At 40.7% G+C, this 21,218-nt stretch overlaps 1 protein-coding gene across 3 annotated transcripts; it reads left to right on the top strand.

Moving 5' to 3' along the window:
* The first annotated feature begins 357 nt into the window (after positions 1–357).
* Positions 358–21,032, top strand: LOC135259703 (neuronal acetylcholine receptor subunit alpha-3-like). 3 transcript variants are annotated; one of them, XM_064344335.1, is made up of 6 exons: positions 358–669; positions 12,594–12,733; positions 14,119–14,163; positions 17,415–17,524; positions 18,085–19,162; positions 20,479–21,032. In XM_064344335.1, the coding sequence occupies exons 1-6, from the start codon at positions 612–614 to the stop codon at positions 20,602–20,604; spliced, it is 1,557 nt and encodes a 518-aa protein (XP_064200405.1). In that variant the 5' UTR covers positions 358–611; the 3' UTR covers positions 20,605–21,032. The 3 variants fall into 3 exon arrangements, with proteins under 3 accessions (XP_064200405.1, XP_064200407.1, XP_064200406.1); XM_064344337.1 differs by lacking the exon at positions 358–669 and adding an exon at positions 8,965–9,532; XM_064344336.1 differs by lacking the exon at positions 358–669 and adding an exon at positions 9,323–9,405.
* Positions 21,033–21,218: the final 186 nt, after the last annotated feature.

Here is a 21,218-nt window from a genome sequence, read left to right as displayed (position 1 = left end):
ATATGATGTTGTACTTTTAAAGGTAATGTCACCTACAAAATGACATGCCATTACAAGTGAACTTTACATACAAACAGCTCAGTCCATATTTGCACGGACACCTTGCTCGTTACCAGTAGAGAAATAAGCAAGCTTTACTATAATGTGAAGTAATGGATAAATAAAATGGGTTTGTAATCAGGTTTAATTAGGCCTATACTTAATGGTTTTCACAATCGTTTAGATATGTATCGTTAATTTTATTTTCTCTCAAATCACACCTTTTTGTCGTTGCAGAGATTTCATTATTAAGAATCGATCTGTCCGGAATTCTAGCAACATTTTATTTGAGAAAGGTGCGAATTGGGATCGTGTCTATCCTGTAGTAAACAGATTTGTTGTTCCAATAGCCTATATAATGCGCGCGTAATTTGTACTGCCACTCTCCATTAGATTACGGAGGTTGCGTCCAGGGGGTGGGACGGCGTGAACTTCTCGAAATCAGAAAACACACTGGCAACCTTCTTAAAACACCCATTGCCGAGGACACTATTTGTAAACTTGTGTTTTGGAAAGGTCGTATCCACCAGTCCCATCTACCCCTTTTCACAGAAAGCACTCCTACCGACGAGATGAATTCAACGTGGAAACAGACTTTGCTTCTCCTTTGCGTGGGTTTCATAATAAAAGGTAAGACGCAACTTCATTATTGAACTGCATGTCTCCGGACTTTTCCCGCATCGGACAGCCTTAATCGATAGAAATTAAATGCGACGTACTCACAGTGAACTTCAGCATGTTCAAATGTTGCGAAGCAGAACGGTAAATGCATTATTTAGACTGCATTTGTGTTGTGTTACATACTGCATTTGTGTTGTGTTAAAGAACGTCTTACACTGCTGTAGCGTTCCATTTAGGAGTCACTGTTAAGTCGGAAATAAAGCTGACGCTATTTTCATATTGAGTAATATTAGGGAAATTAATGCGCGTGTCCGTCTGAAAAAAACTGGTTAGCGTTTGGAATGTATCCTCTGCTTGTGTTTTAAAGTTAGTTTTACGATGCATTTCATGATATCCATCAAATAGGAAATTCGTAAACAGATGTATACTCCCATATCTGTACCTCGTATTTTATCATAGCGAAGTTTTTACAAATGATTTTGGAGACGGGGCGTGCACAATATCCTGAACAGAAGTTAAAAAAATAAATAAAATACTTTAAAGAGTTATTGTTAAAATTCTGATGAGATATTAAAATTATCATATGAGAAGCAAAGACAGTATTCCCGTTGACATGAAAGCAATGTGTGCCTAATATTAATAGCCAAATGGTGATGGTCATGGTATCTCTTCATTATAATACAGACCGTCCATGCCCCAAGCAACTCCATTCAACTACGCTACACTAATTCCTCAGGACTGAGCATATGCATATGATTTGAAACTATGGAACTGTTAATGCATAGAGCATGTGTGTGCCGCGTGTGCACAGCAATGGACAATAATTAGAACGTGTAAGGATACTGTTTATCCATCCTAGTAAGCTGATGTGTTATTGTTGCTTTTTTGACGAAATAAAGCATGGCAAATGACAGGAGTTGGCTGCTTCTCTTTCTAAATTCCAAAATGTGGAATTGTGGATATATTATACAGTAGCACAAACCTGACAAGATGGAAGTACCCTGAGATGAAGTTCTGAGCTGTAACTGAGTGCTTAACAAACACTCACCAGTCAAAAGCATCAACGATGCAGGAGCTCGGCATGGTGATATTAAGTGAGGTTGCCTGTCACCTCATTTGTACGATGTACAGTGCAGAACAGTATGCAGTATGAAATAAACCAAGGATGTGTCAGTCCAAGTCAGGGACTCCTTTTTAGAGAATGCACATATGACTTCAGTGTCTGTGGTGATACATTCTGACACACTAAAGTTTACAAAGTCCTTTGAGAGCTTTTTGTTGTTTGTTTGAAAGAATGTAGTTAAAAAAAAATGGCTCCCTTTGTATTTTGAAGTTCTCCCCCACTGTTCCTGCAGTGTTCACAAACTGTTTTAAAGTGTGGTTGATGCATTCCTGCTGTTTCCTCAAATTCTGCAGAGCATTCTGGAATAAAGGGTTAGTCTGAGGTTTTATTGGGCTCAGGGCAAGATTTCTTGCAGATTAAGCTTGAAAAGACTGAGAACTTGCAGTCCCATAAAACATAGTGCCCTCAGTTCAGTGTAGTCTTCTGGAAAATGTTCAGTATATTTTCTCAGGAAAACAGTGCATTATGTATTTATTTATATATTTGACACACTAAATGTCAATTGTACTAGATACATTGCCATGGGGGATTATTTTTAATGTGTGAGATCCTGAATGTTTGGGACCAAAAAGCAAGTAAGCCTCAAAGCCAAGATTTCCCACAAATATACAATGAAAACTAAATCAGTCTTGACCGCAAGATGAAAATACAACTTACAAATGAATGCAATAGTTCAAACAAGGCTTTACAAGACACCCTTAAATGGGAGGTCCCTGTGCAGCTGATAAGATTGTGATTCAGATTGTGCACACAGAAATGAGTAAAGCGATGCTAACCAGCAAGGGGCCCAAACTGTACCACTAAACAGGAGACATTAATCTTGTGATCGTCTCGTTAAATTCCTATTTATTTAGTGGTTGACCTGGGGTTACGGTCTCCAGCTCAGTGTGGTGATTTCCCTGGCACTGCAGCTTGAAAATAAAAGCCTAGCCTCGAGCTGCTGATGTTGCAAAAAGTAGAAAATCCCAGTGGAGTAAAAATAAAGAAATAAATAAATGTTAAAAAATGCAATGGTGCTCTGAGAGCTACGTTGCCTGCAGAGAGCTTGCACGCCACCAATCTCCAGGCTGCTAAAAAGATAGATGGCTTTGGCATTGGCTTTCATGGTGTGTGGCTCAGGGATTCTCCTAACACGCTTGTCGAGCGATTATGGCGCATAAACGCCGCGTTTTGCGCGCGCAGCCAAACTCTCACGGATGCTAGGCTGTGGCTGCGAGCCTCGAGTTTCTTTCTTCCGTGTGGTTCGGGCTCAGCCGCCCCGAAATAGCAAGAATATCGCACTACAGGCAGGCAGTGAGTCATCCTGGAGGATTAAAAGGGAGGAAGTGACCTAGATAGGAGCCCAAGGTACGGAAAAGTACCCTAAGCTGACAAACTGTAATGTCTTCCTGGCGTTGTTGCTTCCCAACTCCCCTCCTACAGGCCACTTTCAGAGCGAAATCTGCAGACTTGTCAGTTATCTTTCTCCTCATTGATGGATGAATAAGTATCTGCAACCTAGAGTGCCAGGGGTTGCATGCGTGTGAGCCAAGTCATTTGTTGTGAGGGCACTTTTGTTACCTAACTTTTTCACTAAATAATTTATCAGTCAGGAATCATGGTATGTTTTTGAATGGGAACTTCTCCAGAGGCTGTTTTGGAATTTGCAGCATTCATTTTATCTCCAACGTTGTTTTGACAGTTACTATTTTGTTCTCTTCACGGTGAATTCTAAGTTCTTATGCACAGGGATGACGGGGCAACTTTGTAAAAGAAATAAACTTGAACACACCCCTCAGGTGAGCGGTGTGGCATACATATGATTCATATACTAAAATTAAGTTTACAATACAATCCTTGCACTAAAAAGTTTCTGTCTGCAAAAACACCGCAGAGAAAGAAAGAGACATACATAAACCCCCCCTCCCCCCCCACACACACACCTCTCCTCTGCTCAAAAAGCTACTGATGGCTGTGGGGTGCTATGTCCGGCAGGATTTACTCCCAGTGATTCTGATCCTGACTGTGCCACTGTTGACTGCAGCCAGCTGCCCTACAGGGCTAGTATCGCACAGGGAGGGGGAGCTTTAATTGGCAGAGTCCCCCCCCCCCCCCCCCTCAGCATGCAGGAGAAACCCCTCTGGTCTTTCTTCCCACAGCAGCCGAGCAGACGTGAGCCTTCCTTCCTTCTGCAGTGTTAGCTGGTGGACTCGTCAAGTGAAAATAAGGCATGACTACAGTGGCGTTGGTTTCGTTTGAACATTGGGTGGGACACATTAAGAGGGGGGGTCTGGGCGTTCTTCCCCAGGAAATTTTGAGCGTCAAACACTTCATTTCCTGCATTCTGGTGAATTTTTATGCACCGATTTGTGCCTTTTCTGCATCAATTTATGGCGGAAATGTCTTTATTTGTGTGAAGGAAAACACAAAATTCAGGCACCAGGTGACAATTCAAAATATATTTCATGTTTTTATTGGGGGGGGGGGGGGGCAAATGCACGTGTTCTAAATATTGAATATATCCCCACCCCCAAAATGTACACCTATGCATGACTGGCAGCATGCGTTGTGAGGACCGTTATTGGTTACGCTCAGATGGGTGGGGGGGTCATGACCCGCTCTGGCCCCCATGACACGACCCCCGCGCCCCGGCATCGCGTGGCTGGTGGGGACCGGAAGCCCTCGCGCGAGAGGAAGCGCGGCGCACCGTCGCGGGTCCCTCCGCTGTCTCTTTCCATTTGCGATCCACTTCCTCCCGCGAACAGAAAAGTGCACTTAGCGTCTCTTCGGGTTGTTTGCAGCTGGGCGACCTCGCAGGGGGGGGGGAGCGACGAGGCTCTCCCCCTCCCGCTGACGTCGTCGGGGAGCAGCGGACCTGCCAGCCATAGCCTCATGATTCTTATATGAGTTGCGGCAGGCTCCCATTAGGCCCCGCCCATGCGGCGTAGACGGACGACCAGGCTGTTCAAATGTGTGGGGGGCTGTGCTAAATGACGATTTGCCCTCTGACCTGCAGAGTGATTACACACCTTATTCCAGACACACCTGGGGTCGGGCTCTTAGGCTCTGTTTGTGCCACATGTTAGAACACTGAAACATCAGTGCCCTGCTACTCAAATGCTAAAACTGCTCTAACCACTCAAATGCTAATGCCAATTCAAGTTAGAGGGCCACTTTTACTGGGTATTTGCTTATCTATGTCTCGAATGTGATGCACAGTATTCTTGTCATTTTGAGGAAATCATTTCAGTTGTGAAGTGTTGAACACGAACCACAAACCAAAAATAACCAGCAATGCAACTAAGAATGTGAAATGCAAAGTTAAATAAGAGTGCCCGCTTAATGTTAACTCAGTGCAGAATGACAGTAATGATTCAAGAAAAAAAAAATCTTGCTATGTTACTCAGAGCTTCAATATTTATGAGGGAGGCTACATGGCCTTTCCTTCAGTTATGGGCTTAATAATTCATGCTGTGCAGCTACCGTACCGTAGTCCCTTTTACTTGCAGAGTTGTGCCTGTACAAAACACACATCTTCTCCATACGTTTGGCTGTTTGACCCTTTCAAATGGCACAGAGTGCTATGTCAATGCTATTTAGTGTATCTTGATCTTATTTTATTCTCACGAATGAGAATCTGTTCTCATGGATGTTGTACCTGCCAGTCGATGGGAGATTTTTTATTTTCAATGTGTAGCCCCAGAACTGGAGCCGCCAGGTGGCCGTGTAGTGTAATGGGTAAGGAGTTGGTCTTGTAACCTAAAGGTCACAGGTTTGATTCCCCAGTAGGCCACTGCCGTTGTACTCTTGAGCAAGGTACCTAACCTGCATTGCTTCAGTATATATCCAGCTGTATAATTGGATACAATGTATGCAATGTAAAAAAAGTTGTGTAAGTTGCTCTGGATAAGAGTGTCTGCTAAATGCCTGTAATGTAATGTGGCTTTGCATTTAAGATCTTAAGTGTGAGGTGTGGTTCCATGAATGAAAGGTGCAGGGGGTGAATTTCTGATGAAAACCTGTGGGTCAAGATTTTCTCTCTCTCAAAGAGTAAAAGCTAATTAACGACTCATGTTCATGTTTACTGCAAATGTGCAAATTTAGTATTTATTTGAAGCAGAAGGATTGTGCTGCATTAGGTTTTGCTGTTAGGCAATTTAAGCTAGAGGGAGCAAGTAGGGTCACCATTGAAGTCCGCTTATCAAGGATCTTGTTTTTTAATTTATTAACTTATTTGAATGTTGTTTTTAATCAAACTCAAGGTGATTTAAACCAACATGTGCATTAATGTCCTGGCTTAAATGTAAGCATTCAATCTCATTACACCATTACTTCCTATGCATGCATAATATATCAATATGCTCATTTATGATGATGTTACATTGGCAATGCTATTGTGCTTTCCTGAAGTAAGTTATTATATCTTGTGTACATGATGGTTATTATGATCTTTATTTTAATCACCAATAACTACCGTAACACCTCTCATAGATTTACCAAAGTGGCCAACATGAAAGCCAATGCACACAGACATCTCTGCAATCTTTATTATGCTAATTTCATAGTTTGTTATTAAGTATGTTTCATTTCATTTTTAAATAAAACAACTTAATAACTGCTCTCATTGCTGATTAACAATTAGTGTTATTTCCTATGAAGTTCTGCTCACGAGCGGAAGGTGTAAAATGCAACATAAACATAAACATGTCAGCACACCCCTCCTCCCTCCCTCTCCATCATTTCCCCTAAACATAATTTGAAATAAAAGGAAAAACCACTGAAGCTTGGTTTTCATTTCTTGGCTTAATTGGTCTTTTTATATAATGTCACATGCAATAAGAGTGAAACAAATAGTCCACTGTGCTGCCTCCACTTACATTAAAATAACATCAGTTATTTGTGTACAGTGTAATAAGGGGAACTCATATTGTTAATTAATGAATGGGGTTAAACACTTGTTCACATATTCATGAGTTTATAATGAAAGCATATGCCGAATTCAATTACCGTTGGCCATGTGTATGCAGATTAAAATATTCTATATTCCATACCTCTCATAATTTAACCATTTTCAGGAACCAGACTATGGAAATCTCTAATGTGCTGTGGCAATTTCGCTTCCTGAAAGTCGATCATTTCAACTCCTTTTAATTTGCCTCTACAAGGTTCTCCTTTGCCATTACTTGCATACAGTAGCGCAAGTTAATGATGTATAACATTATCAAAATGCTTTATGCATGTCATATAAATTATAGAGCCTGCGACCATTTAGCAAACAATTTGTCAACAAGACCAGGTTAAAACCTAGTATACGGCTGAATCGAACCGGCCAACGTCACAGACATGCGCGGTGTAACTTTATCATTCAGTCAGTCAGTCAGTCAGTCAGTCAGCCAGTCATAGACATTTGCGTTTGTAGGGCTGGCCCCGATGTTGCGGTCCAGCCAAAAATGTACTTTTGTAAATGTAATGTACGCTTCTGTGGTATGCATTATCAAAATGTAAATGGCTACATGTGGTTGCAGTGAAACACTGAATCCATAGTTGTAAGTGACAACTACATATATATTTTTTAGTGAAAGTCTAATTCATGTAGTGACGCATGTGTGCCTTCCTGTGACGCAGGATTAAATCTGCGTTCGCTGCCATCCTGTCTAACAGAGATGAGAAGGCAAACGCCATCAGACATGGTGGCTCCTGCCGCATCTGTTGAAAAGCTCCCCAGCTGAGCGTGCTTGGCTTCTCCGGAGCCCCGTGTTGATTCGGCTGAAGCGCGACCGTTGACAATCACTCAGCAGACATCCGCTAACACGTTTTTTCCATTTCTCACCAATTTGAAATCTCCAGCTGTGCCTCTTGAATCTGTTTTCCGCTCATACCTGCACAGCACCTGCCGCGTATGTACTCTTCCGATGCGCACGTCCGTAAGCCAGAAATGATTTTTTTTTTTCTCATACAGGCCACACAGCACTACAGGAGAGATAGCACTGATTGAAGAAGGCAAACTGGCGTCCCTTGCCAATGAAAATTTATAGCCTTCGGGGATCCATTTTGTCACAGAGTGAAACTAATTCAGCAATAATAATAGAAGGTCCTCGAGAGATTCTTTCTTGTATGTTCCACACTGAATCTGGCCAGGCACATCAAAGGAATATCACTGTTGTATATTAATTGTTTGAACATTTTCTTTATTCATTTTCTTTTCTCCAAATTGCTATAATGGGACATTTTCGAAAACATCCCGCTCATGTCTTCCTCTGGTTATTACTATCTTTATCCAGTAAGTAAAATATATTCAATTGACATTCACTTAACCTTGCTACCGATTCGCAGATTCGCAGAATTACAATGTGCTGTGCCTTCCCAAAATGAGTGAATAATGCAGTATAAAAAAGCAGATAATTAGTTTTTTCTCTTCTCAAAATGAGAACTATATGAAAAATACTGAGAACTTTTTTTACAAGTAATCATTTTACTTCCTAAAAACTTTCAAAAATTCACACCCTCAAAATATTCTTATAAGTAAAATAATAATAATAAAAAAAACTAAAATATGCATCACTTCTGCTTCTGCTTTTCAAAGTTCATCTCAGTCCAAAGCACCTGTATTGTGGCTCTCCATGGTTTCCTGTTTCACTGAGGTATAACAACGTAATCCAAAAGGAAAATTCATTTTTCTTCTTCACGGAGAAAGGCAAAGAACACACAAATGAGAAGAGGCAAATGGTAGTTGACCTACATAAATCAGGCAATGGGTACAAAAAATGAATACAAATCAGGCAACGGGTACGAACATAAATGCGGAAGAAAATATATTGCTTTCTATTTTTAGGGCCAAAAATAAGAGGTTTAAACCACTTACTGGAACAGTGATACAGTTGCCTGGTTGATGCAAGATGCAACTTTCCCCCATGCACAGCAAGGGAGATGGTTAAAAAAGGGCAATCAACAAAACACCTTGAGTTTGCTAAATGGCATTGGCACTTTGGTTGGAATTTGGTTCTGTGGTTAGATAAGGTGAAATAGAGCTCTTTGGCCATACATATTGTGCTTCTGGTGAGTTTGCTATCGCCAGAAGGACATTGTACAAATAGGGTGGTGTATCATGAACTGTGCCAAGAACTAGCACATTTTATCAAAAAACTAGTGAGTCTTCCAGCAAGGCAATGACCTCAAGCGCACAGCCACAAATAAACGTGTGACAAACACGCCTGCCACAGGCCACCGAAGTGGCTTTCCTAGGGGCCCTCCAGCACAGAGACACAGGGAGAAGATGTTCAAATAGTCCACATTTATTTACGAGGGTTTGGCAAGATGGTACAGCCAAAGGAGCAGATGTAAAACACTGTCATGACAGAGAGGCTCCCTTGTGTGGGTGGGGATGGCAGATTTAACCTGTGCGCACTGATTACCTCACTACGCACAGGTGCAGCCACCCCTGTTCCTGGGCCCAATTAGCCTGGCCAATTATCTAATTCATAACCAATTATCTAACTAGCCAGGTCTAATTAGCTTGACCCAGGGCAGGTGTGGCTGCTTAAACCAGCCATCCCCACACCACAAAATGGTTGTGTGACCACATTTTGCAATGGCCATGGGACAGTCCACTGACTTTCGCTGCTGGACTACCGAAGAAAATTTCAGTTGCGTACTCGGGTTCTTGTTTGTGTTCAGAATTTTTGGAATGTTGCTAGTAGGGGTGTGCGAGAACAACATTATATGGGCCTGTTGGGTGGGAGGTGTTGATGGATTGTTGGATGGGGGTTCAAGGTGAGTATCCGTTGATTGTTATTGATTTGTTACTTATTTATCACTGTGTCAGGAAATTCATTAAGCAGGTTTTATTTTGCACCAAAAATACCCTTGTTTCATTTCCTATGTGACGCCCACTGATCTCAATATCTTCCGAATATCATCGGTCATGGCCCGACCCCAGGGATGTCTCGGGGTAAAGAGGGGTAAAAATAAAACAAAAGAATAACTGGTGGAATTGGGTAAAAGAGTGGAAAGGGTGGGAAAAAATGACCAGCAACTGGTGTAAAATGATCAAGGTGCATTTTTAATACTTTACAAGTGGTGTGTAGTGTATTTACAAATTTTGAACAGAATGTGAAACAAGAATAAATGGGAAGTGTGATTGTTACCAGAGTGAGTCTTACCCAATACCAACAACAACCATACGGATATTTACACAATAACTATTAACAATTCTCAGAGTGCTAGAACAATCACGGCCAAATTGCAAGAGCTTGAGTCTCTATTGGTGCAAGCAGTTGAGCGGCAACTTTATCGATAGGGCAGGTATTGCCATCTTTATTCTTGATTCCATTGACTTATCAATAAAGTAAAATATATTTAATGCATTGTAAACTTATCATATAGCTGATCTTTCATATTTTATATAGTGTTTACCTGCTCATTTTTGTTCATCTGTATCTAGTATTACTATCATTTTGGGGCTAGCTACCTGTACACATATTAATAGTACACATTTATTGCAACTGTCAAGACGTATACTTCAAAATTAACTAATTCGACCCCTTTTGTGTTTGAGCACCAAATGTGCTCAGCTGTTTACTCAATCTACGCGTCCTTTCCTCCGTGTACTAAAAGGAAATTAGCGGACTAATAAGTAGCTGCTTTCCCGAGGCAAAATGTATGTGCCACGTCCCACTCTCTTCGAGTCCCGTCTCACGAGGATCGCGTGTGCCATTTTCCCTTCTGCAAGGTTATCATTGGGCTTACGACCAAAATCCCCCATTAAAAAAAAAATGCAGGGTGGGCAAAGTTCCATTTGACTTCCTTTTAAGTGAAGGTCCAGTCAATTAAGAGATTACGACTGTTCCATTTCCCTCAGCCAATCACGGGAAGATTGGTCTTTCTAATTACAACCGCAAAGCCCGCAATTTCTTTCAGGTAATGAAATCATAAGGAGTAAAGTAACCCTAGCAAAGCAGGCACATGACAAGATCTGGGGAGGGAGAATTCCTCTGGGACGGACATGTATTTTGTCACTTCGGTGTCCCTTTGTAGCTGCTCACAGGGTGATGTCACTGGCTATTGGCTGAACGCAAATAGGATGTTTGTGAATAGATACATGTTCAGGGAGGTCCATAAAATATATAGCAGAATTTAAAATGAATCTTTGGGAGCAATGGGATGATTAAATCAAGCTCTTTACAGCTTGTCTAGGTTTTAAATCTTAATTTTAAGCATAATTGAATAAATATATTTTTTTTTAAGTCAAAGGAACTAGGAAGATTTAATAGTTCCTCCTACAAACATTAAAATGTGTGGTTTAACAACTGGTGTATTTATTTGGCTGTATGATCAGTGTGCTTGCACAATTACATATGCAGAATATTTTCTAGCATGCTGATTTAACTGAGCAGCTTTGTAGAGATGTTTACACTATTCACATAACTCAGTGGATGTTTCCCTTTATGCCATTGTATTATGCATAGACAAACTAATTGAATATTTTTCCATGTTGGAAAATCAAGAATGGTCCATCTGCCCTTATATCATTTTTTTCTTTTTCGTCCATGTTAAGGACAGGTTTTTGACAGTGCCATGCTTAACTTAACAGCTGACTAAGCAGCAGTTCACCTTTGCTCATTGTCATGAACCTTGCAGCTGGGTACTAGAGCTCAGTCTTGTAGGCATACGACTTTGAGTTGTTAATAATGACCCCTCTGGATGTATTATGATAGATGTAGCTGTCAAGGTAACATTTATTTTCTTTTTGTTGGGAGAGACAAAAACACATTGTTGAAGGATTTTGCTATTTGTCAAATGCAAAATCTGTGCAAGAACTAGGGAATTTAAGAAATTAAATTCCTTAGAAATTCTGGCCACACTGTCTCAAACAGAGACATGATTCTTGCATTCAACATAGCCTTCAGCTTCATCTGAGGTGACCTTCACACCCTCCCTCCTCAGGTGCTATCTACAGGTACCGACCAGTGAAAGACATGACTCTGAACAACCTGCTAAGAGCTTTTAGTCTCCCTTAACATCCCTGCTGTACCGTGTTAGGCCAAGGTGCGTTGACACAGTGTCCTATCCATTGATGTGTAATATTGACTTTCAGTAAAGACCGCACCCAAGAGTTTAGGCTTTGCTTGGTCATCCATTTTATAAAAATCATCCATTTGACCATGTATATGATTCAGTTGTGTTAGTGTTGGGAATGTACAGTTGTTTCTCACAACATGAAGCTTTGCTAATATCTCATTTTCTGTCCACAAAATGGAAGGTGTGGCAAACATGACTACAGGTTTGCAGAAAGAGCCCTGAACCTTGATGAATCTTTGTCCATTGTCAGCTGTGTGGCATGAAACTGCAACCAACTGGTTGATGTAGTGTGATTTATTGATAGGGGATTAATCGGTGCTATGCTAAGCACTGACATGTTTACAAAGTGGGAATTAACAGCATTTGATGCAGTGTTACTCACTGCTACATCATGTCAACGCCAGTGTGTAGAGATATTTTATGTCATGGATATTTTTATGTAGACCATTGTACTCATTAATATAGAACAATGTTTATTTTATATTAGTTTAAACATTAAATGCTACTTTTTTTACCAAGAAGATTAGATTAGATTTTACATTTTACATTTTACAAATGATACATTAATACAAGTGGATATTCACCAAAGATACCCAAGGTAGATACGTTGCTTAATAACTGCAAAAGTTGTGGTTTTGTGCCATTGTGAATAATGTACTGCCTGATTAAACTAAAATCCTCTCTCATACTGTAATATTTCCTGCTTAAATCTGGAGGGCATGTTCATTTAAGAGATTTATCTGAATCCTCCCAGAATGCTTCTCATTCAAGGGGGAGGACCGGCTATTTCGTCGACTCTTCCGCAGGTATAACCAGTTCATCCGGCCCGTGGAGAACGTGTCCGATCCAGTGACTGTGGAGTTTGAGGTCTCCATTTCTCAGCTGGTGAAAGTCGTAAGTCTGCCATATGCTGCTCACATTAATAACACATTCATCGTAATATCATCAGTAATGTGCATCATATTACACAGTTTGAACATGGGATGTTTATAGGATTGCAACTGTAGTTGGAACGAAAACCAGCATACATGGAGGGGATCAAGATCCTTAGTTGAGAGAGGCAGACTCTATGGAACCATTGATGGCGATCGAAGCACCAATTTGCAGAAGAAATTTCTTTTTTTTCGAAAATTCTCTAACACATTCACACCTATGTACTGTACCCGTATGCTCTGTCCTTCGACATTTCTGAAAGTTCTTGTGTTCTAAAACAATAATTAATTAAATTAATGAATTTAAAAAGGGTTATTTCTTGACACAGTCTCCGGTAATAAATGACTGCATGCTTGTTATTTTCAATAGGGACCACTTAAACTGTATTATATGAGAGAGTCATTTCTTTGTTCTTTTTAAAATCTGATTTGAAGTAATTCTGCAGAGCATCTACCTTTCACACTGACTTTCAGACTTCTTCAGTAACCTATGAAAGACAAAACAATGTCACCTTAAATGCTCACATGTCTCAGGTGTTAGGGCTGTGCCAGCTACTCTGCTTATTTATGGTCTTTGCTGATTATATGACACTACTGTCTACTTCACCTTCACATGTGCATTCACAGAAACACAATACCATTGAAACATTCACCTTGTCAGGAATATTCATTATCATCACAATGCAATCTTGCTAATAGCATATACATTATTTTAATGGATCATCATCAGGACAAAACTAGGCTAGGTTCTACAAGTAATGTCTGGGAGCATTATGAATGTTCACAGAATACCATGAAAGCTATGAACTGTGGCCCACCCAAAAACTACAAATCCCCATCTGCCATACTGTGACCAAGCCCTTCTACTGGATTTAGTGTCACCTTTCAATTTCCAAATTATTTGTACCTGGAACACTGGCTGGCTGTACTTCTCATACTATTAACAATGCCAATGAACCATTTAGTGCCAAAAATCTACTTGAAAACCAGCTCAAGCATTATCCCTCAAATACTGTAATTTGTACATAGATCAGTGTGTTGATGGGAAGTGACAGACTTGTAGCCAAATCAGCTCAACTGTCTTTGATTTTGCCTTGGCTTCAAATTCAAATATAATATGAAAATATCCTTTATCATGTTCATTCCTAATATACTGTCTGAACCAATCAAAAACCTACACTCAAACTGAAATAATATATTTGAATAACCCTTAAGTGTAAAAGTCTGCAATGTACCTACGCTAACAAATGTTATCCAAAGTAAAGACACTAAGAAATTATAATGTTATTGTTGAACACAGATTCAGGACGTCACATTCATAGAGGTTTCCTTTTGCTTCTCCTACAGGATGAAGTGAATCAGATCATGGAGACTAATCTCTGGCTACGACATGTAAGTGGCTCCCCCTCATATGCCCACAGGACAATAGCAGAACTGACAGGTGGAATGCCTGATTTTATTAAGGGTGGCAAGGGAACGTGCGGTTGAAAAACAGAAATCGGCCCAGAAATGGCCTTGTGACTTTGTCAAAGCATTCTAGGGTTACAAATTGGACAACAAAGAGCAGCCCTGATCTCTGTACTTCAACATGTGAGGGAGCCTTGTGCTTATTTCTCATAAAGCACAAGCACTTCTGAACCTCTTATTCAAGGCATATACAGTATGTTCTTAAATCAGTTTTTGTGTGAACAGTTTAAAAAATGTTCTTCTTTGGACAGTAGTTGCAACCTTCTGCATGTTGCAGTAGATACACATGTGTAGTATTTACCCAAAGGTAGCCATGTGTATATACTAGAACCAATTAATCACACAATACATATGGGGAAGCTTAAGCAAAAAGCTATGATGCTTGGTCAACATCTCTTGTATCATGTACAGATATTTGGGAACACAGTCTTTTGTTTGCAGCACCGTCTGAGTCCATAGGGCAGATGCCCTAGCAATCGGATTTCTCTGTGCCTTATAAAACCGGCTATTGTGCGTTTGAGGAGATTGCTACACCCTTAGCAGATTGAAAGCCCCCTGAATGAGAATAGCTGGCTATTCAGACCAGCCTAATGCCAATCACTTCAAATGGGCTTATATGTAAGATTGCATTGAATGTATGTATGGAAAAAATACTAAAATGTCAGTTCAATTTTGTGTGAATGGTGCCTTTTGCAGATATAGTGAAGTGAGGGAAAGAAAACTTCTTCATATACACACAGGAATGCATAAAAATGCTTGAACATGTGTCCATGTACATATGGATATTTACAGCATGCTTACCCACACACACTATAACTACGGTGACATATACGCTTACCCACAGGACAGTTTTACTCTTTTACTGTAGGTATTTGTTGATAATACATTTTGGTGTTCAGAATTTTGCTTCTCCCTCATTTAGTGGCATAGTATTCTTCCTCTAAATACAGCTGGTACAACTCCTAGCCAGCGAGGATACTATGCTTTCCCTCTGGCTGGAATACTTATTACAGGATTACTGTGCATTTAAGGAAAACGTTCCCGCTACTTTGTGTGAGTCTGGTGCGCAGGTAAACCTTTTCCACACTCTCTCCATCTCAAACAGGACCTTCTTTCAGGAGATTAATGACAGCATTTTTCATTATGGCCCTTGTCATTTAGAACTAGCATTACAGCTAATGACAGACTCTGCTTTGCTTAAGTAAGTACAAGGAGTGCTGCACTGCAGGAAGGGAAATTGCCCTTGGTAATCAACTGTCAACCTTTCAGATAGTGTTATTTTATTGCCTCTTCATTTTGCCTTAATTACTTGCTTACCTGAACTTAATGCGCAATAAAAAGGCAATGAATGGTTTTGTTGTAAGGTTAATGGACCCAAATAGTGTGTGCTTTTCTGTTCCGAGCCTATAGATGTATTTTTTTAATAACAATGTATTTCTTTATAAGTTCTTTATGCAGATAATGGATCAAATTCAATAATTTGTTTATTGAACATAACGCTGCATTACTGGATATTGAACATGTTTAGATTATATCATATTACATAAAATATATAGAAAACACACATACACATATGCGCGTGTGCGTGTGGGTGTGTTATATACAGAAAATATCACAAAACTGTATCTGTCAGTTGAGCATTTAGTGAATTTAGCATTCATACCAATATCCATTTAGGTTTAGAATATGTTAGTGTCTTTCTTTTCAATTCATCTAATGCATTTATGTCATATTTACTTACTCTAATGTATGATACAAATATACAAAGCCATGCGTCGGTTTACACCGAAGTTGTAGCATATTGCTAAGAACACATATTGACTAACAGAACAGTACGTAATCCCATTACAGCACCAAAATGTGGCGTTCGCATTTTTATCTGTAAAACCAGAAGAGCTGGGGCTTAACTCGTCGCGCTTGAGGAGACAGCGGTGATTGTGATGGAGTGACTAATGACCAACTTGTCTGTCCCGTCATTTATGTAACAATCGCGGAGCCGCTGAGCAAAAGGCTTACACATGCCACAGCTTTTCGTGGGTGAAAGTGTTACGGGAAGACGTTGCCAGGTTTTCACTGGCAGCGCTCAACTCCACCGAACGGGGGGAGATGAATGATGGGAGAACAAATGGATATGCGAATGGAGGATTATCTGACTTCCTCACCTCATAGCTTTGCAGCTATTTCAGAAGGTTTGCCCAGAAACAGCTTCATGGTGTCCTCACCTGAAATAATCTTCATTCATAAAGCCGTAGGATTGTAGTGGGGATTTATTCTTGGCTATACCAAAATGTCTGGGATACCCTCCAAAACATAAAACTTTCAAAATAAGTGTACCAAGAAGTATAATTATGTGAGTAATAATCCATGACGAGGTGTATTTTAATTAAGAAATACAGCGTGGGAGGCAGTGCTGTATCGTGTATGCAGTCACAGCTACAGGGGTGTTACTTAGCATGACGCATAGTGGAATGCCGGCAACCCCCTGTAGACGTGACTGTTTTCATGACACTGCATGGCTTCAAGTGCCGTGTTGGTTATATAAAAGCTATGTTACAACATATAGAAACAATTATTTGATGACGCAATGTTACCTTCCTCATATTATTTGTAAGTAACGGTTTGTGCCTGAAGTGCTACCGTTTACAAACAGGCTGTTTGATTAACTGTAAATGTATTGGGTTTACAATCACTGTAGAATGCCATCTCAGCCAAACAGCATCCAGGATTGAAACAAACCATTTTATATACGGATTTAACGCACACTTTCCAGCCAATCGGAATCAGGTATTCACCAAGGTATTCATTGTGGTTTAAGTTATGTTGACATGTGACCGTTTTGTATAATAAAACATTCTTCCACTTTTTCCTACAGTATAGGTATAATACATTTTGCTGAGAGTCAGGTTCAAAGCAGTGAAACATTCCAAAGAAGCGTGTGGACTGGGGTTTCTCAAATTTAATCTGTTACAACTATAACCGCAGGTTAGATCTTTTTGACACGGATGAATAATGAGACACCTACTAAGTGAAATGAATCAAAATGAAGAGTTGCCGATACTGTTATTTTTACTTTGAAAACAGAAGAACTCTCTGAACACATCATGGCATTAAGAACACAAAGAGCAGTTGGGAGCAGGAATCCTAAAACTGAAAATACTTTTTGTTCTGTGTTCCAGATTTGGAATGATTACAAGTTGAAATGGGCTCCAGCAGATTACGATGGAATTGAATTTATACGCGTGCCATCAAATAAAATATGGAGACCTGACATTGTGTTGTACAACAAGTAAGTGTATTTATTTCAGAGAACAATTATTATTAATATTATTATGTTCACTATTAAGAAATCCACACATACTGTCGGTATAACAGTATGTGGAATATTCATGAACTAGACTTGTGATGAATCAGAGTTCTTAAAATTGTCTGGTTCCTGTGACCACATTCTAACTTTTGTTCTTTCTTTTAAGTTGAGCATAGTCCCACAGGGTTTTAAGATGCACATACACTTAAAAGTACAGTGTAATTCAATGCTCTGTTGAAACTGTTTGTATTTGTTTTCCATTGAAAGGCCTTCACTGATGTCACATTATGTGGTCCTTGGAGTCCTTACAGTAAATAATAAACATAGGTTGACACGGCAATGAACCTGACTAAATGTTAACCATTGAATCGAAAAGCTTTGCCAAACTTATTGTGCAAACTCCTTTGTCCTGTGTTAAGAAATGCTCCCTGAAATTATTATTCTCCCTATGAAATGTTGTTATTGTGATTTCTTAATGAAGAGTTGGGTGATAAAAAACCCTTTATGCTAATACTATGACATCCCATCTTTGTCACTGTTAGCGCTGTTGGGGATTTCTTAGTAGAAGACAAAACCAAGGCACTGTTGAAGTTTGACGGTACAATCACCTGGGTCCCACCAGCTATCTTTAAAAGCTCTTGCCCAATGGACATAACCTACTTTCCCTTCGACTACCAGAACTGCTCCATGAAGTTTGGGTCCTGGACCTATGACAAGGCCAAGATTGACCTTGTGCTCATCGGGTCGAAGGTCAACCTGAAAGACTTCTGGGAGAGCGGCGAGTGGGAGATTATCGACGCCCCGGGATACAAGCACGACATCAAATACAACTGCTGCGAGGAGATCTACCCGGACATCACCTACTCCTTCTACATCCGTCGCCTCCCGCTCTTCTACACCATCAACCTCATCATCCCCTGCCTGCTCATCTCCTTCCTGACCGTGCTGGTCTTCTACCTGCCCTCTGACTGCGGCGAGAAGGTCACCCTCTGCATCTCGGTCCTCCTCTCGCTGACCGTGTTCCTGCTGGTCATCACCGAGACCATCCCGTCCACCTCGCTGGTCATCCCGCTCATCGGCGAGTACCTGCTCTTCACCATGATCTTCGTCACGCTCTCCATCGTCATCACCGTCTTCGTGCTCAACGTCCACTACCGCACGCCCACCACCCACACCATGCCCTCCTGGGTGCGGTCCGTCTTCCTCGGCGTCCTGCCCCGGGTGATGCTGATGCGCCGGCCCATCGACCAGCAACCGTCTCCCGAGCGATTGGGCGGGGCCGGGGCCGCGGGCGGGGACGGCGGGGGCGTGGGTTGCGGCGGGAGGAGCTGCGGGGAAGGGGGCAGGAAGCGGAAAAGCGCCACCCGCCACCCGCAGGACGGCGTGAACTGCCTGGAGTACGGCGAGAACAAGATGGCCGCCGACCCCAAGAAGTGCCCCTGCCAGCAGGGCAAGGATGCCCCCGTGCTCCCGGATTCCAGCAAGCTCAGCCGGCAGCTGACCTCGCCGCCCGTAAACACGGTGGTGGCCTTCTCCGTGGTGTCGCCCGAGATCAAGCAGGCTATCGAGAGCGTCAAATACATCGCCGAGAACATGCGGAGCCGCAACAAAGCCAAAGAGGTACGGTCAGGCTGTCATTTTCTGGAAAACTTGCGGCTGTAGCACATTTTTAATTGCTTAAAGTTGCTCTAAGTTGCTTGTGAAGATCCTTTTAGGTGTTGAGTCTCTAACAAGAGCCACTGCCCAAAATATTCCACAGCTGAAATATTCCACAGCCCAAACAAAATATACAGGCAAGATACAAACATGTTGATGATTACACATCCATATTGACATCCTATGTATAGGCGAACAGCATATTTTAAAAATATATTTCAATAGATTTTTAAAATAGATCCAATTATTATTATTTTAAAAAAATAATTTTAAGCCCAATTGTAAATGTTACTTTACAATGTATTTACCAGTATTGGTACTAGTTTTGGAGTGAGTGGTGCCAGGATTATGCCTGTAGTCAAAATGGTTCAATAATAGTAACCATTTTATTTTGGGAATGTTATTTTCATGCTTGTGTTAAAAAAAAAGGGGGGGGGGGCACTACGAAAGGAGTTAAAGAAATCTCACTGAAAGCCTGTTTTCAGAACACAAACATAAGAAAAAAGTTTGACTCAGTAACTAACACAATACTTGTAAAAAGTACAGTTCAATATTTTGCAACATCATCCCTGAATGCTAAATTTGCAAAATGATTGCAGTTTATGTCATTATTTTCATTACACAAATGTGGATGCAGACACATTGTCCATTTATAAGAGGTGCAGGTGGTGTCAGCGTCCAGTTGACGCAATGGTGATAATTGCAAGAGGAAATGTTCCACTTCGTTTGGCAAAAGAAATAAACACCTGGTCGCACTGAAAATGTCAAGGGAGTTGCTTGCATTGTGAATTGTATGAATAGAAAATGAAGGCAAAACTTATTATGTCATTTTCCACTTCTACATCATCCTACAGTGTTCGGCAGAGCGAAGAGTTGGCAAAATATTTCGAAAATTGGTTAGTTTTGGAAAAAAAATGAATTGCATGTATACTGTGTCGTTAAGTCAATAATTCTAATCTCCACATGCTCCATAGTGAAATGTGTGCGTATAGGCAGTAACCCGCTTCTTCCACCACCTGGATACATGATTTTATCTAAAGAAATGATATAAACTGGAATTAGAACAATTAAGGACTCACCTCTCTCTCCCTTCTCCCTCCCATCCTTTAATCATGTGCTGTCATTCGCCCATTCCTGGATGTCTTCTTTTCTGATTTCCTCCCATTTTACATATCTTTTTTCTTCCCTCTGCCCATATCTTTCTGTCTTTTCTCCCCTGTGTGATTCTTGTTTTTCCTCCCTCCGTCTCTTGTGACTCTTGGCCTTGCGCACTGGTGTAGGTGGAGGATGACTGGAAGTACGTGGCCATGGTCATCGACCGGATCTTCCTCTGGGTGTTCGTGCTGGTCTGTGTGCTCGGGACGCTTGGCCTGTTCCTCCAGCCCCTCATCGGTTTCTTCACATAGGGTGCCCTCTCTTCCCCCTCCCCCCCATACCCACCATCATTTGGTACCTCTCCATGCTCTCCGGAAAGACAAAAAATAAACACAAAAAAAAAACAGTGGCACCTCCTTTAGCCCAAGAGGACAATCATTTCCTACCATAAAGTATTTTATATGTTATAATATTTAATTGTATTTATTAAATTATAGTATTAATTTCTCCTTCCGAATGTTGATTATAACAAAATTGTGGCATTTTGGCATCTCCAACCATGTGTACTACACAAGTCCGTTGATATATGAGCAGCTTTTCAAATAAAAGATGCAGAGCACTGATTCATAATATTAAACACGTAGCTGCATGAATTCTGGGTATCATTTCAATGCACTAAACTGTTTATTTTTAGAAAAAATGGATGAATTATGTATGAATTAAAGATTTGTTTTTTGTATTTATGTGTTTCTCCTTCCTGCACAAGTTTGTCAGAATATTTGATGCCGTAGGGGTTTCTGCTAATTCATTTTATATTAAATATCAGCCACTTGCAAGGAGTACTTTAATGCTTTGTTAAACTAGATTTTAACACACATACACTCACACACATTACACACAATTCACAAAGTATAATTCAGAAAAT

This window comes from Anguilla rostrata, chromosome 7 (genome assembly GCF_018555375.3).
Source record: "Anguilla rostrata isolate EN2019 chromosome 7, ASM1855537v3, whole genome shotgun sequence".
Lineage (NCBI taxonomy): Eukaryota > Metazoa > Chordata > Actinopteri > Anguilliformes > Anguillidae > Anguilla > Anguilla rostrata.
This window is presented reverse-complemented; position numbering and strand designations above follow the sequence as displayed.

Bases quoted from the DNA above. Each gene is read 5' to 3' on its own strand.
- LOC135259703 (XM_064344335.1), top strand. From the start codon at position 612: ATGAATTCAACGTGGAAACAGACTTTGCTTCTCCTTTGCGTGGGTTTC. The intron at 670-12,593 runs GTAAGACGCAAC...GAATCCTCCCAG, and splicing joins CGTGGGTTTCATAATAAAAG to AATGCTTCTCATTCAAGGGG. The intron at 14,164-17,414 runs GTAAGTGGCTCC...TCTGTGTTCCAG, and splicing joins CTAATCTCTGGCTACGACAT to ATTTGGAATGATTACAAGTT.